Source organism: Chenopodium album, chromosome 14, assembly GCF_948465745.1.
Source record: "Chenopodium album chromosome 14, dcCheAlbu1.1, whole genome shotgun sequence".
NCBI classification, from domain to species: Eukaryota; Viridiplantae; Streptophyta; class Magnoliopsida; order Caryophyllales; family Amaranthaceae; genus Chenopodium; species Chenopodium album.
In genome coordinates, this window is record NC_137847.1 from 50,401,967 (window position 1) to 50,404,759 (window position 2,793).

The 2,793-nt window shown below is 38.0% G+C and overlaps 1 protein-coding gene across 1 annotated transcript; it reads right to left on the bottom strand.

Moving 5' to 3' along the window:
* Positions 1-1,377: 1,377 nt before the first annotated feature.
* On the bottom strand, positions 1,378-2,793 carry LOC145578265 (uncharacterized). Its single transcript, XM_081635619.1, has one exon. It carries the CDS (start codon positions 2,791-2,793, stop codon positions 1,378-1,380), a length of 1,416 nt encoding a protein of 471 aa, XP_081491745.1.

Consider the following 2,793-nt stretch of genomic DNA (forward strand, 5'->3'; position numbering starts at 1 on the left):
AGGGAAAGGGAAGGAGAAGGTGGAAGGCGGAGCTGAAAAGGAAGAGGAATTGTATGGTTATACCATGTCTAATCCTCCACTGAAGCTGTATTTCCCCTCTGAAGATGCGAAGGTTGGGAGCAAAAGGGTGAGAATTGGGATTGAGGTTGATGAGAAGGACTTTGATCCAACGTATCTCGAGTTCCTCAAGTTTCTAGATCGAAAATTCCACCCTTCTAGGTGATTCAGACGCGTAAAATTCTCTGACCCTTAACTTTATTATCATTTCTAATTTGCATGTGTATATATTGTTGCATTATCCCCTGAAATTGGTTCAATTTTTTTGGTTTATGGCCAAATTTCCGAGTCCCTTTGGTTGTTTATGCTTCTTGCTCTGTTGGCTTTGTTGTTGGATATTGTTCTGTTGGATACTATTCTGTTGGATATAATACTGTTGGATATTATTTTGGATATAATGTTGTTGGATATTGTGTTGTTGGATATAGTGGTGTTGGATATTGTTTTGTTGGATATAATGCTGTTGGATATTGTGTTGTTGGATATAAAGGTGTTGGATATTGTTTTGTTAATGGATATTGATCTGTTGTTGGACATTATTCTGCTTTGATGTTCTGTTGTTGGATATTGATTTGCATTGGATATTGTTGTTGGCTTTCTTGTTGTTTTGTTGTTGGTCATTTAGTTAGTTGATGGGGATGTTGATTGATGGATGATGATAGGTCTGTGAACTAATTTTAGGTTGTTTGAATACCTAAATTGAGTCCCCCTTGATCTCAATGCTTAATTTGGAGAGATCATTTGTTGTTGTTGTTTGATGTCCAATTTTGAGTCCCTTTTAGATCTCAATGACATTTAGAGAGAGATCATCAACCACCCTAAATTTCAAATGATGAAGGGACTCGTTTGACAAACAATGTATTGTTTGATTTGCTCCACTATTTGATCTATGCATTTTAGAATCAAGTAGTGTTGGGGTAGCAAACAAGTGTATTTTGTTGTGATGAGAAAACAAACCTTATGATGGAATTCTTTTTGACATTTGTGAACCTAAAAGAAGTTGTGAATATGTGATACTTAAAAGCAAAATGCTACCAATACAATAAACATAGTTCCATTTCATGATTAACAAAAGCATGGCATAACATGCATACATAGTAGAGAGAGTCCCACAAAAGTTACACATAACTACAAATTTTGAGTCCCATACATCACAAAATGGTTATGAGTGGCAGTCCACCCTTATATGTAGGTCCTAAGGACTGCCCAAAAACTACCTTACACACAAAAACCAAAAAAAAAAAAAAAAAAAAAAAAAAAAAAATAGAATAGAAATTTGAGTCCCCCTACCTTGCACAGAATAATTATGCTTTGTTCTGCTCAATCAGCATCTACTTCTCTTTCAGCCTCTTCTTCTGCTTGTGCCTGGTTAACTGGTCTGAACCTGTCATTAAGGTGGTTTACAGCTTGTGCCACCAACTCAGGGCTCACAGTGAGCCTCTTTGGCAGAATTCCTAGCTGTTCCAGTCTTTGCTTTTTCATATGGGGTGGAGTAAAGTTGTTGCCTCCCATCCTTTTTATAATTTCAGTCATACAAGACTGTAATGTAACCCATGTGAATTTGTTTGATATTGGATCAAATGTGTTGTATGCATCTTCCACTGCTTTAAATAACTCCTCCACATTTTTGGGAAATGCCTGATATTGAATTGATTGCATAACTGTGAACAACCCTAAATCTAGCACATTTAGGTCTGGAGATTGTGGGGGTTGGTACACCATTTGGATGTTGAATCCATTTTGTGTACAAGCTGCCACAAACTCAGGATCTGTTGGAATTTTATGGGGTCTTGCATTATCCCTTTGAAGGACAACTTCCTTAGACAAGTGTGCTGGCCATTTCTGTATAATGGCTAGTATGACCTTATTGATCAATATTTCTCTGATCACATCCTTAGTTACTGATTGCAGTGCTTTTAATTCCATTGTTCCCTCTGGCCTGTTTTTGCTTGAATATTTTGCCCTTTGCTCATGAACAAACCCAAAAATTCCATACTTGTCATCATGGATCATTTCCCCATTTGTGTTGTATTGTGGCTTTCCTATCATGGCCATGAACATGGCCTTAACCTTAAACCTTTTGGGCTGCTCACACCTATAGGGGTTTTCCTCATTGGGCAGAAGGTAAAACCTTCTTGTCTTTGGGTTCATGTAGAACCACTTTTCATCAATGTGAATGACATGGTCCATGTCATTGTACATTGGATCCTCTATTTGTGTGGCAGGGCTGAGGTGTGCCAACACCCATCTTAGTCTTTCTATCTTGTGGTTGTCAGTCAGCCTTGGATGGTTACAACTAGTATGAGTTCTGAGCAGCCCCCTTTTCTTTAGCCTGTGTATTGTTACATGAGATATTTTTAAGTAACCTGCATAACTTCTTTCTGTGGTTCTCAACCTTAGTGGGCATGATTGGAGAAATTCTTCAGAGTAGTGCTTGAATTTGGGACCAACTTTGCCCAGTTTTTTATTCCTGACATCAATCAGCTCCCCACTTTGTTTTTGCTTGATTATATCATTAAATAACCTGGTAACTGTTGATCCGTGGACCCCAAATTTTGCTGCTATTTTACTTTGCATCCCACGTTGCATTGTGTCATCCTCCCTAAGTTGTGTTAGAATTTCATCAACAATACCTCGTTTTTCAGCAAGAGTAAGTTGTGTTCTGTCACTTTGTTGATGACCGTTGCCTTCATTCTGATTTGCATTTTCATCATGTTGGAGTAGATCTTCCTCCAT